This window comes from Branchiostoma floridae, chromosome 15 (genome assembly GCF_000003815.2).
Source record: "Branchiostoma floridae strain S238N-H82 chromosome 15, Bfl_VNyyK, whole genome shotgun sequence".
Taxonomy (NCBI): domain Eukaryota; kingdom Metazoa; phylum Chordata; class Leptocardii; order Amphioxiformes; family Branchiostomatidae; genus Branchiostoma; species Branchiostoma floridae.
In genome coordinates, this window is record NC_049993.1 from 7232507 (window position 1) to 7245688 (window position 13182).

Sequence of the window (13182 nt, forward strand, 5' to 3'; positions counted from 1 at the left end):
CGATGTAGTGTGTAGACATTTGTACATAGATTCTACAGCCATTATAAAATATCGTCTCTCCAGGCTCTCACCATTTACACATTTTGTATTGTACAAACGTCTATTTTTTCCTTCCCTCTCAAAACAATATTCTCTTGATTCATTTTGAATGTGGCCAGGACAGTTGATAATTGGTGTAGTGCACATAACGTCGAAAAATGTTATTTGTGTCTTAGCTTTTTTTTCATTCTTGTTACTTTTGTATAATCATTTTAATCAAAATTATGTACTTACCCTTGAAAACTACATAAGCCATCACTATTACAAAATGTGTTCCCCTTGCTTAAGCCAACTTCCTAACAAAAGGAGTTCGTGCTTTCCACCATTTCATGGGACAGAACTTGACAAATATGACAAGTGTATCAAAACGCAATATCTTAGCATAGTCATTACCCTTCCCACGCTATAAATTGTTGTCATTTCAACAATACCAGCGGCCCCTTTAGAGGGAAATTATACCAATAACGTAGCGTATTTAACCCCATTTTGGTGTTCCAGATATGAATAACAAAAGCAAGCGATATTTGTGGATTCACAATGGAGGATAAGACACTATCAATTATTTCAGGATGCCTTCTTTTAAGCTACATTTACATGTCATCTTGGGCTGTATATCATCCGAATTAAAAACACTTCAAAGTGCCTATAAGTGCAGGTACATAAATAACCCAGCGCACGACATCGGGCAAATATCTCATTTCGCGTGCGAGAGTCGAGCATCAAATGTCGTTTCCGCCGATAAACTTTCCGCCGCCGAATCAATGCTGGACAAAGATGTAATAAAATGCCAGGTCGATGGAAGGGTAGAGGCCAGGTAGGCTCCACGCCTGGTGCTTGATAGGCAATATCCACTGCTTCTAAACAGAACCTTAAAGCCTTTTTATTTGATTAGAAACTAAAACTATTCTCTGGAATCGTCTTTAATTGGAATAGCTATTCACGACTGGCCCCACCAGCGTTTGAATAGTCGAATACCTTATTTCTAGCCGGCTAGGTAACTCTTGGTGAATCACATCATCGTAGGAAAATATTTTGCAATAGATACATGCCAAGGCGTTATACTAAAGGGATAAACATTACATACGCTCATAGAGGTTGCTTGATCTTACAGGCAGTTTCTCTCATAGATCGACACTGAGTCAAAGGTTCGGGATACAGCTGAGGTGTCAATACTACGTTAATGGTTATATATCTCCTCCATTATTTGGTATCATCATGTTACTAAACCGGTCAATTTTCGTGTCTGATTACCTTTTAGCGACTGGAAGCGTTCATTTTATCTCGGAAATTCAGATATTGAACGGTTAAGTGACGAATGCCAAATTCAGATATTGAACGGTTGAGTCCTCTGGGTTATCGCAATGATCGTTAGTTTAATTTCTCCTAATGGTCAGATATCATGTTTGAAAACCTGATGTTCCCAGCGGATCTCACCTTAGAACGACAACCAACATGTCCGTATTGAATTGACTTGAGTGGTATGGCTCGGGGTACGGTAATTCGGTCGATACTACTGTGTTAGGTGCTGACTCATAGACAATAGGATGGTAAATAATGTGGCCAGGGTTTGCTATGTCGATGAATTAAACACTTCACTCTCTGGGTATAATAACATTAGTAGATAGTAGGTTGAGACTGGATGTTTCCTATTTACCTCCCTTCGTTTACATAGTGCTCCAAATTGACCTTCAACAACGGTGTTACGCCTTTCACCTAGTCCAATTGTGTTCACTGGTGTGATCGCACAGAGGCAAAAGAAAATTTCATATACAATGTGTGAAGGGTGGGAGGAAAATGCCAGGTATGTAGTAGGAATTAATGGCTAACTCCTGTATATATAAGGCTGCTGCTACGGACCTCCCCATTTCATATCTAATATGGTATCAGAAACGATATCAAATGCAACAAGCTTTATTGCTAGAAACATAACAGGCAGCATGTTATGTCAAATCAGTATGTAACAGTGTATGGTGCGTAACTCTACTTCTTCTGAGAGTCATGGACGTTAATGTGCATACGAAACGATACCCTATAGAAAAACAATACTTTTTATCTGTTCATGCAGGTAACAGCATGGAGTTGGACTCAGCCTTCGACTTTGTCATCCTTTCCTTTTGTACTTCCATCAATCATTTTCGATGCATTCGCGCCCTTTGATCTCTATGGTGTCTAGACAAGAACTAAGCCGTTAAGTGGTGAAGTAGCAGAGGCCAGAGCCTCACAACAGATTGAAATACTCTTCACAATTAGGAGAATGTTATTCACCGCGACGTCAACACCCTAATATTGTGTCTATCGACAGGGACACGCCACAGAACGGGCAAAGAAAAACACGAATTTGAGTGCGGAAAGTACAAAAGCGAAACATCACAGACGACATCTGCTAAAAGAACGCCCATCCTTCATCTTGACAAATAACAAAGTGCGTCCCATCTATAAAGCTAATCCATGCAATTAGTTTGACTGGGCAGATTTTTCAATTACGCTTCACCTATGCTATGAATTGTGACTGCAGCATTACGAATGAATAATATCATGTAAAGGAGGCAGGGAAAGGGAAGCATACCGACACTAGTGGAATAACAAACACATAACGTCAACAGCAGGCATCATCAGTGTGTTTTAAATGTCTGCTCACTAAGTTATCTTGTTGTGGTTGCAAAGCAAGCACGTACGTATGGGTACATTTGGGTGTACATTGAACAAAGAAATATTAGACTTTTGATGGGTAACAATACACAGTTTTGACAGGACAGACGTCTCCTGGACTCACTGTACCCATTCTGCCTTTGTACCATGTATGAAGAGCTGACTGGTGTAGTACAAGTATTTCCATCAAATGCAGTGAAATCCAATGCTTTTCTTTTCTTTTCTACCGCATGTAGATATCAATGCTGGCCGTAAATGAGCCTAACTGCACTCTACCTGAAGGTTTCCTGTCTTACCGTAGTTGAATGGTGAACCGCCACCCTGACTCGGGGTAAGAGTTAACATTCTCTAAGAAGGATATTGAGTCGAAAGAGCAGTTGAAAGTAAGCAGTAATCCACACACGGCCAAAACTGCTTCGCTCCATTTATCTACTGCCGGTCCTCAAATAAGGAGCTCTCGAAATGGCTATGGTCTGGAAATTGGGTTCAGTGAATCCATGCTCAACTCAGTGAGGCGAAACATTCACTAGTCACACACCGTGCATCATGCGTTACCTCCGACGTACTGACGTGGACGGTGCTGACTCGTGAATGGGGCTTATATCAGACTGTATTCAGACGTACAGGAGAACATATCAAGCATGAAGCCCGGTGCAGCAACCGCTTAAGGGCTTCTATAAAGTATTATTATAGTCGGGCCGGGTATTGTACGGTTGACACAAAACATATGGCATTTCTGAGCATATCAAGCGGACGCCCCCCCCCCCCCCCCAAGGTCAGAGAACCTTAACGTTTGGAGGCAAGGTCATTGGTTCGCGGCAACGTGAATACCGGGGCTGTAGCTGGCGTTAAGGGCTGTGAAACAACAGAACTCATAAAGCATTAATGCAGAAGATAAAAGAGAATTCTCCAGATTGGACCTTGTTTGATATGCATAGGGAGGTTATCAAGGATCGCTGCTCTGATGGATCCCTGGCCCACAGCCGTAAAGGAATCCAGGCTTGTAGCCACGGTCAACTCTGTATTATTTATAGTGCAGCGCCAGGAGGAGGAAAGGGACACATCTTTGACCTTGGATCCAAAGACGTCGTCTGACCAGAACAACAATAGCAACCCTTCTTGCAGAAGTGGTTCATTATATTATTGCGTACAAATAAATCCGCCACATACAAAATGGGGAGGTGAGTTAAGGACAGGAGGGCGAAAACCCCTCCATGTTGTCTTTACCTATTTCCAAAAGCCATTAGATCACTAACATTAGCTTGAGGCACAATGTCTGAAACGCGTACCGTATTAGCAAAAATTGCGTGAATCCAAATAATATGTAAATTACAAAGTACGCACCACTTCACGATTGTCCTACTAAAAGGACCGTGTATAATTGAAGTTACAATTAGTCGGAGTGAAATACGACACCGCGATGGGGCGGTTTAACCCGCGAATTAGCAACAGGCGTAAACATCGATAAAGTTGCTGATTTCAGCAACCTAATCTCCTCCAGGGCAGGCGCAGGACGTGCCAGAACACTGCGGGCTGATATTGAATCGCACGCCTCACAGACAATAAAAACAATACGTCACGCTCGCGGCTTTGTATTCTTATCAGGACATGGCAGTTTCAATCCAAGCCATCGCGCAACCCGTAAACAGCTAACGATTTCCTCATTATGCGTGCACAGATGTTGTTTGGTGATCTTACCTCTGGAACTGTTCCGTCTGGAGCGCGTGGCCGTGCCATTTTTGGTTCGGGACGGCTCCTCCAGCTTCGCCAGCACGCTCGTCCCCGTCCTTGGTGCTGGAAGCCCAACTGTTGCGTTGACGGGAGGTCCATTGCCGCGCTCTGTAGCGAGCAAGAGCAAGAACATTAACAACTCAAGACGGAACAAAACACACGGGTACATAGTCAGCTTAGCAATCCCTAGTAGGCTTACGGTATTTAAAGCATTCCTCGTGCATGTAAATGGTCGGTGACGCGAGGGTGCCTTGCCGCATCAGGTAAAACCTTTGAATTACCCCCACCGTCATTAGTCACGCATCTGAGCAGCAAATTAGCAGCGCTGTTGGAATTCTCCAAGGTTATGGAGTGGCCCGTTAAGGTGCCGGGAAGATGTTACCATGGTTCCTTCAGGACCCTACTTTGGCCCCAAGCGTCCTGAATCGGTTTAATGCACGGCTCCACAGAGATACCGTATCTCCATTGTTACCCAGCCCGGAATTAATGGAAGCTTAAAGAATTGTCTAGAACAATCAACTTCCGAGGACTGGGAGCGTAAATTACGGCATTTCCAGAGCAGATAAAATTACCTTAAGCCTTTAAGTTGTAAGCTAGAACTCTTTTTGTATTCTCGAAAGTAGCTGATCACCTAGAGTGATTATTGTTAATTGTCACCAATTGCTTCAGGCTTAAATCGGCAGATTACAAAACGAACAGTAATTCCCGATTGTGCTTTCTTGATGAATTATGATGATACGATTCATGAATGTAATAGATAGTAATCAGGACTTAACCAGACGGTTGAACGCCTGTAAACTGCTGGAGAAGCTGGTAAACTGGCGCCGTGCACGAATGACAATGTGTTATTCTCCAGAGGTTACGTCGGGGAGGGGGGGGACCTAGCAGCGGCCGCGATGTTCCTTTCGCCTTCCTCCACAGACGAACGAAATTGCTGGTTGGAGAATAACAGCATGGCACGTCCAGATAGAAATTTTATGACGTACCCTTGGGAATATCATCAAGTTATTAGCGAAATTAGATACGTTTATCACCATGCCATCGATGTACTCATTTATTTTCATTTACTCATGTTACCAGTAGATATACTGGTTCAGTTTGCTGTGCTTGTCTTTCTGTTACAATCTTTGGCTTTGGACATCTGCTTTAGTTTATCTCACAGGGACCCGACTCCTTGATACCCGCCCTACTCCGTTTACGATGAAGGCTGCGTTAAGTGCGTCCACACTTCCAATAATGGTGGGATGTATCAAGGACATCTGAAATTGTCCTTTTGTGTGAACCCAATTGAAAGTAGCCGTATTTATGGATTGCAGATTCAATTATGTGGAAAGCGTTGGGCCGATAGGGGACCGTCTCCGGCGTACCCGTCACAGACACGTCGTCAGTCATGGACAACTGGCCCGGGACTGACGCGGTAAACCAGGGATGGAATACTGTAAACTATCAAATGTAACATTAGTCATGTCTCATGTTACCACGTTCATTGAAATAGATATGAATTCATAATATGATATGAAATAGAAGCAGTCAGCGAGGTACAGCGTTGCTATTTATCAAAGTTGCTGCAGTTTTCTCGCGACGTTTAGAGCAAAACCCCAGAATAGCTTTATCAACGCTCAGGCACGATGCATGACGCAGCGTCCTCTCTCAGTCGTGTCTATGGCGAATGGATGACCCGCTACTTTTGCAGCCTTCCCTTTTCTACTTTCCACCAGCAATGCATGTAATCCCAATGCGTGGAAATGTGGTAAGAATTATACGGTTGGGCACGCGCACATCCCCTCCAAACAACTCAAGCATAGCATGAGACACTACTTCAGTATGCGCCTATTATGTACGCAAAAACAATCAATGCACTGGCTGTTTTATAGGTTTAGTTATTGTTTCTCTTTACTCCTATCTACTGAGGCGGAAATATCACAGCGTGCTACATCCAGACTCTAACAGAATTTGTGATAGGTTTGTTTTACACCTGGGACCGTGTCCAAGTCTTAAACGACTAGCTTTAAGACCGTTGAGTTGGCAATGCTGGGTCTTGCCTCGTTTCATTACCACGCAGCGTGGTGTATTTCCGTATGCGATCCATGAAACCCCGTGCACCATCAACGGAAGGCTTAGCGTTCGCACTTTCAATTAAAATCTTGCAGTATTAAGAGATTTAACAGGAGAAATGGAAGCAGATCTGACGATTGGAAGCAATATCTGGTGATTCTCATCATTTATTCCCGAGTCATCCTCAGGCAGCTTGCGCGGCACTGCCGGGAGATCAACGCTCCAACCAAGGCAAATTATTCATTACCATACATCCCATAGAGAACGTGCTCACTTTGTTTTAACAGGGTTGTGCACTCACTAGTTAGATAAAGACCTGGGAAAGGATATGTCGCATTCAGCGCCTTTGTTCGCATAATCAGGTTTGTGCCCCCTGTGTCGTGCCTTCAACATTGCTGCCTCCTAAGTCATAATCGATAAAAGCCATTCCTTTCCTTTTTACCAAAGTGGCGATAAATTGCCCGGGGAAATGTGATGTTGTGCCTTATGTGCTCTTTTCTTGCATTGCAGTAATGGCCAAGAGATTCTTCAATACAGTACCACCTGGTGTGACCCTATCATCCTCCTCTACTGAACCATATGCTGCTCAGGCGCCATACCCCCGTCCTCCCTAGATGGGACAAAGTGTACAGTGGAGATGTACTTACGTGGAAAGGCGTCACACAGTAGCATCCCAACCAAGAAGAGAGCAAGCAGGCTTGCCGGCTTTTGCTGCAGAGTCTGAATGATGGGCTTCATCAGAGATGCAGGCAGACTGGGGATCACAGCGGGTCTCTTCCTCTTTGTAATATAGATAGTGAAGCTGTAATCACGAACAGTACCTGTAGCGCAGAGGAGTTGAAAGGGCCCGTCTAGCTTGTGTCTACCAGGCACTCTTGTTGTATCACTCACAGATCCAATTTCCATGAAGACGGTCCTATCCTGTGGAAGGAAAATCCTGTTTGTTCCGTGACGTGGGCTCCCTTGCTGCTGCTGGGCGCCACGTAGTGCTCAGCGCCCATTATAGGTCTGTACAACGGCCGTACTCGGGACCAGACAAAATGGCATCCGCTACGAAAACATACCCGTGGTGGTGAATCGCGACGAGCAGTACCACTTGTAGCGCGCCAATGGAAAGTAGATCCCTGAACATCAGACTCGAGCGGCCGGACGAACTGCTCCCGTCGCCGCAGTGCGGGACACTGTCATCTGCACGTCGACGAAAGTGGAAACAGCTTTCTGAAAATCGCCGTTTGATCCGTCACAAAATCTTAGCATCTGCTTAAGCACCCTCCTCTGCCTATCGATCGGTCGTCTATTGCAAATGAGGAAGGAACTCCGCGCGGCGACCCTTTGTCTTCCGTCTGGTAACTTCAGTTCCCTGTAGCCGAGATTAACTGGCGGTGAGAGACATCCGGTAGCGGTGATTATTGTGATGTCTCAAATCCACCCGGCTAAGTGAAAGGGAGCCCTGCAGAGTGGCTCAAGCTGGGTGCCGCTGATCGGAGAAATTCCCCTTGAGCAAGCGTAGGAGTAGCGATCAAACGAGCTGTCCGCCGCTCCGGCTGCACACACAGCCCGGGCCTCTTGCGGCGCTATCCTCTTTGCTGCCGGCACCAATCTCTTCGCTCTGCAGTTTTCAAGCTGGTCCTCTTTCACATATGCCGGTCGTTATTCAGTCGACGCCGTATCCAGAGGCTGGTGATAGATAGCTGTGGAGACAAACAAGGCAACGGCAAAAATCATCAACCTTGCAGCTATGGCTGTATTTTGACACGCCAGCTTCAAACATCAGCGGCACTGAGAGTCCGTAAGGAGAATGCGCCGCTCCTCTGATATGTAATAGTCCCTCTCTTAAGTGCTGTACGCCAACGCTCCAGACGTCTCCTTTTTACCGCATGGAACGTACCATTCTCACACGGTGGGCAGATCCAGCCCAAAATTAGACTGCCGAATCAAGACGGAACGGACCCACTGTCTAATGCCGTCCACCGTAATCAGTGAGAACACACTCGTTTGATAGCAAATTAAAAGAGCCATTTCGCGGTGATGAGATTAATTGTGATGAAGAGTCTATCGAGGACCGTTCTCACCCCCTGACCTACCCGTTTCATAGAAAGCCTCCGCAATTGGTTACGCGGAGGTTGCGCCTTCACAAAGACCGGGCTAATGAACGATATTTGCCTGCGATCGCGCCGTTCTGACCCCGCAAAAACAGCAGGAGACCACCGCCATATATTGCCTCTTACGTGACGGATAGCGTCTGTACATGGCTAAAGCAAATTGATTCCACTGAAGAAAGGAGATCAGGAAAAATGCTCAACCAAGTGATCTGAGATCTGGGACCTAAAGGTACTTAAAAATCAATTTGTTAATGGACTTTTTAGGCCATCACCTGAATGCATTTATCTTCTGTTGTAATACCATTAAATTATACAGATTATTCTGCTTTCGTCCACTGGGCACACCGTATTCACGCAAACGCACAGCGAAATGGGACACATTCGTCTCTGTGTCGATTATAGCTGCACTCGGCCTTTTCAAAGATTTATTTTTTTTATGAAAAACTGTAAGTTTCAAAAGCGTCAGTCCTACTGCTGACACTGTCATTGTAATTTCTACAGTATGTACTCAATTTATCAATAGTACATGGCTAGTTTTTTTTATTTTTCTCTATTATAATTTATACGAAATTTGCATCATTTTCCCGTTAGCACGAAATCCCTCTTTATCAAATTACATAGCCTTTGTTTGTTGTGCTGTTATGTCATGCAGATGACTGGTAAGATGGTATGCACTTCAAATATCTCGGTGTGACAACTTACTGATGACCAAGAGAATGTTAAAACAACTGCATTATTCATCTCGTTGTATAATCACAGCTGTATACAATCACAGTCGTATAATAACAGATACATAGACGCATTTCGCTGCTCTTCCTGTACGTATTCGCTACTGTTTGCTACTGAGCCTGTGAGTTAAGTTACACACGACAATGACTGCGTACATTGAATCACTGTTACAAATGGTGTGACACTGCGTTATTCGGCTCACGCCTTGTTCTACGCCGAAAGGGTACTGTATTGCTTCTGTCCACTTTTCTAGTCCATGAATGATTTCGTTTCCAGTGGAAGGCTCAATATTTCAGCATTCCCCAGCATGTACCGTGGTGCATTACCTCATGTAATTCAGGCCACGGCGTTAATTACAACGGTGTCGCAGGAGATGTGAAAACGTGAATGAAATTGAGCGGGATTAGTCCGCCATGTCGTACAACAAGCTGTTGTCTCATGCGAACAATTAGGCATAGGTCTGAATACAACCGCCCGAAAATCTAACACATCTTCGTTAAATCCCTTTCTGTCATGTTGTCATGAGTTGCAACTGTTTGAAAGTGGAAAGGGGGAATTTGCGCCTCAACCGACAGTGTAATATCTCTTGTTGGACAGCGAACGATTTTGGAGAAGTGAAGATCATATAGAATACTGATGACAGGAAATCTGGACTAGCTAGTACTATAGGGCTTACCATTATAGGTGAAATCGCTTCTAGGACATGGTATGAATACCATTCAATAGAAATAACTATTCATTCAGAATATATATTTTCTACGTTTGTTAGTTTCAGACACTTAATTCTTTGAAAACACTGGGGTAACTGGATGGTCAAAAATATTCTTATTGAAGATACAATAAACGAGCTTCGTACATATCTGACAGAATCTCATGTTCACTTTTCCCCCTAGAAGAAACACCGGTATATGTGATTCAGTGGATGTATTTTACGTGTTATAATGGTGCCTTTGATCTGATCGGAAATCAGATTTTGACCGAAACTTCTTCATAGGTTAAAGATACATCCCGACTAGCTATTCCAGACAAAGAAACAAGAGAATGATAAAATATCCCATTTAGATGCTTCTATTCTGAAACCCACGCAAAGCTGAAGTCATTTGGGTGGAATGTACCACCTATACATGTAGCTATTGTATTTCAAACGCAACTTTGCCCAAATGTTCTCAGTGCCTCTTTAACAGCACAAGGTTACTTTTAACATTCGCTGAAATCAATGGAAGGCAACACTTTATGTAATAGCGTATGGTATTATTCTGAGTCTCCCAGCGCCCATATAGCCACGTTTCTCTGATAACGACACAAGGCAGTTCGTAGGTCGTTCTCTTAAAAGCTTTCTTAGTACATCAGTACCATGCTGAGCCGCAGTTCCCCAGACCCCGGGTCCTCCTGGGTTAGAAGACTACTGCACTCCAAAGAGACGTTCTGAATGTTGATGCACAGTGTAGGAGTAAGTTTGAATACCGAACGGCTCTCGGGGTGAAGCTTAAAGAGTACTATTCAGCCTCATTCACCCGTCGCTATTCTAGCCCGTCTGTTATTTTTCAGCAACATCAGTTCCGCACTTTCGTCGATAAATATAATGATGCTAGGTTGTTTCATTCTGACGTTTTAAGTTAAGCATGGGAAGAACAAAAGCAAACTGATTTAACTCCAGTATCATTCCAAGTGTCCACTACATCGTACAGTAAACTGTCATTGAAGAGGACACAAAGCATAAACGCAATTCAACAGAAAGAATCACATATAATCAATCCTTGGTTGATGCCAGTGATTGATTCCAAGTTGTTTGCAACAGGCTAGGTCCATTGCTAGCATTGCCATTGGATTTTGGATGAGCAGGTTTCTAAGAACCTCAATGCTTTTTCCTGGTAAAAACGTCTTCGGTGGACTGCAGACCAGTACGTACAGCAGAGTCCATCTTCTTGTCTCACTGGTGCAATTTTCCTGACTTCGGCTTGCATGCGGCGTTTGAATGTTTCTCTGGAGATGTGTGTCTAAATGGGTAAAGCCTATATGTACAGGAAAACTGCTGGGTTTAAATTACTTCAAGACACTTTAGCAGATGAGTCCAGTAGCCGAATGGCTGCATAACTGTAAATCGAAGAAGACATTGCCAGTGCACGCAGTAAACAATACAATAAATCAGAACAACAAATCTAGAGGATTTCCTCTTTCTGGAGTATTGGATGTTTCAGTAAAGTCAGCACCACAGGCAGCCAGATAGTGCGCTCTTCCATACAACGAAAAGTGATATGATGCAGCATGGCAATGCCAGGCCGTTTCAACACTCTTTTCTTCCTAAGCACATGGACTATGTCAATTCCATGATCCATTTGTCATTGCTGCAGGATAAACGCGCAGCGTTATTTATAGCTGGCGTCTCTTCTTTCATGTCCACCCCAGGGAAAACAGCATCGTGGCGCAAAGATGGGTTTGTTGTAGTTTTCCATCAACAAAGGAATCTACCTGCAAGGGAGGGGGGCAACAAAATGCCTCATTTGTAGAGACGTGCTGTGATTTTTCATCATGTTTAGTGTCCTACAGCACCGTGTCATTACAAAGTATCTCTTCCGTCATTTTTTGTGGCTGTGTCTGTTGGGTTTTACCATGAACACTTCAGAAAACCTGTGGATTTGCGACTCCATGTCGCCAGTTCATGTCCACACAAGAACCAAAGAAAGAATTTCTATTTTCGTTTTGCCCTTCTATGTCGAAGATTGATCGGTTCTGTGCTTTATCTGTGAATACCATTGTGGACTGGTGGAGCCCAACAAAAGTGACACGGGCATCACCCCGCGCCCACTCAATACCCCCGTGTCGTTTGGAATACTCTAAGATCCATCTGCCGCGATCTAAATGGCATTTCTATGTACCCTGTAGGGGCGTATGCTCCAGGCAGGTTTTAGTGCAGTGAGCAGGGCTGTGTAGGCTGATAGGGGGCGGTTCGGTGGTGTGCAGAAAAAAACGCGGGTCTTTGCAGTTTCCTTCCTTCTTGTGCCAGTGCAAAATATCAATTAGTCAGAAGCTTAAGCCCATTGCGCAGCCAGATCAGTTCTGACACGACAATAAAGATGACACATGCACAAATGTCAGAGAAAGCAGTGGCGTTCAAGCACCTTTGACATATCGTCAGCTAAAACTCGGCGATGTTTTTTTATGTTTCTCAGCTTACTAATGCGTTTAAACAACTGGAGAATTACATTTTACGTTGCAAACTGTAGGATTATTTTGAGATGAGGTTACAATATTTCATGTGTATCATTTGCACCTTCCGTGTACTCCCAGGCATTCTGGTGATGGATGGAGATCGGGCCATTTTATGAGCATTTGAGGTCAGTTTTCATTGCTAATTACAAACCTGAGGTACGCCGACTTATATGATAACACTGGTACACCATAAAAAAATCGATGTAGACATACATTTAACAGATTTCGGCGACAAAAGCATTTTGCAACAACATTACTGATGATTCATGTATTTGAATTTTTAACAACGAAGATGACATGAATAACAGATCAAGAGCAAAATCTTCGCTTTTTTCCGGTCTAGGTAATAAAATATGCTGACAAAAGTGACATTTATCATACAATTACATTACATAGCAATTCTAGAAATCCAATTATGCTTCATTTCACAATCATGGTAATAGAATCTATCATCATAATGGCATTGTAATTTAGATCATCTTAAGAAAATGGATTTTTTTTGTTAAATTGTATCATTTAACAGAAATTACGGAAACTTCAAAAAAAAATTTCAAAAGTACATTGCTGTATCATACCATCACAATGAGACTGTTAGATGGGAGTTTTACGATGAGATAACAATATGAAAAGCAAACAACGAAAGACGTACTTAATAGCCAACTACTAC

General features: G+C 43.6%; 1 protein-coding gene across 1 annotated transcript in view; it reads right to left on the reverse strand.

Annotated features, from left to right (window-relative positions):
• LOC118432267 (glutamate receptor ionotropic, delta-1-like) overlaps nucleotides 1–8804 on the reverse strand; it is a 61800-nt gene extending 52996 nt beyond the window's left edge. The window contains exons 1-2 of the mRNA XM_035843803.1: nucleotides 7122–8804; nucleotides 4387–4527 (exon numbers count right to left, since the gene is read on the reverse strand). Of these exons, the coding sequence (XP_035699696.1) occupies nucleotides 4387–4527; nucleotides 7122–7380 (400 nt within the window). The 5' untranslated portion in view covers nucleotides 7381–8804. The remainder of the gene's footprint in view (nucleotides 1–4386; nucleotides 4528–7121) is intronic.
• Between the last annotated feature and the right edge of the window lie 4378 nt (nucleotides 8805–13182).